A 1,068-nucleotide genomic window follows, 5' to 3' on the forward strand; every position below is an offset into this window, starting at 1 on the left:
GGCTTGGGCTGATGAGATAATACCTTTTTTCTTTTTTTCCATTCATCCCCTTCCAGGGTTTCATCTATATAACAAGCTGCCTTCTGTTGTTCCCGAAAGCTGTTTATTGATATTTGTAGGACTCATCATGGGGGGAATCATCTACGGCTTAAACGACAAGTCACCGCCTGTTATGGACAGCGACATCTTTTTCCTCTACCTCCTGCCACCCATCGTCCTTGACGCAGGTTACTTCATGCCCAGCCGTCCCTTTTTTGAGAACATCGGCACTATCCTCCTCTATGCAGTCGTGGGGACGATATGGAATGTGTTTGGGATCGGCTTTTCCTTGTACGGGATCTGCCAGGTGAAAGCCTTCCGCCTGCGAGACGTGTCATTGCTCCATAACCTCCTGTTCGGCAGCCTGATCGCCGCCGTGGATCCCGTGGCGGTCTTAGCGGTCTTTGAAGAGATACACGTCAACGAAAAGCTACACATTTTGGTCTTTGGCGAATCGCTCCTGAATGACGCAGTGACGGTGGTGAGGACTAGCCTTTATTTTGAGTATTTAATGTTTAGAAGGATGGGCTGGTGCTGAGAGGTGGGATGTGAGATCTGCAGAGGTAAAAGGCATCAACAGCCCCTTCTAGCAGGGAACTCCTGGTCCACTTCTCTGGCCTGAGGTCCTGAGAACCTTTCAGGTGAACATCTCTTTGACTGTATGTGTGGAGACAGAAATGCACACGAGTGCCCCAGCGCTCCCCTGGTAGGAGCCTGACCTCCAGAGAAAGATGCTGACCCTGCACTGACAGAAATCCCAGCAACGTATTTTAGTGTCATTGCTACGTATAACCTTATGTGGTGAATATCTTGTTAACTGCTGTTTTTCTCTTTGATTTTTTTCACCCAGGTGCTCTACAAGCTATTTAGATCTTTCTGTGAAATGCCAACCATCAAAAGTGTGGATATTTTTGCTGGAGTTGGAAAATTCTTTGTGGTTGGGCTGGGAGGAGTTTTAGTAGGTCTTACTTTTGGGATGACCGCCGCCTTTACCACGAGATTCACCAAGGATATCCGTGTCATTGAACC

At 47.9% G+C, this 1,068-nt stretch overlaps 1 protein-coding gene across 1 annotated transcript in view; it reads left to right on the top strand.

The window, feature by feature from the left end:
• Positions 1–1,068, top strand: part of LOC104158896 (sodium/hydrogen exchanger 2-like) — a gene marked incomplete at its 3' end in the record, with an annotated part of 22,643 nt that overhangs the window by 1,565 nt on the left and 20,010 nt on the right. The window contains exons 2-3 of the mRNA XM_009696657.1: positions 57–520; positions 890–1,066. Of these exons, the coding sequence (XP_009694959.1) occupies positions 57–520; positions 890–1,066 (641 nt within the window). The remainder of the gene's footprint in view (positions 1–56; positions 521–889; positions 1,067–1,068) is intronic.

The sequence above is a fragment of the Cariama cristata genome, unplaced genomic scaffold (assembly GCF_000690535.1).
Source record: "Cariama cristata isolate BGI_N322 unplaced genomic scaffold, ASM69053v1 scaffold33093, whole genome shotgun sequence".
Lineage (NCBI taxonomy): Eukaryota > Metazoa > Chordata > Aves > Cariamiformes > Cariamidae > Cariama > Cariama cristata.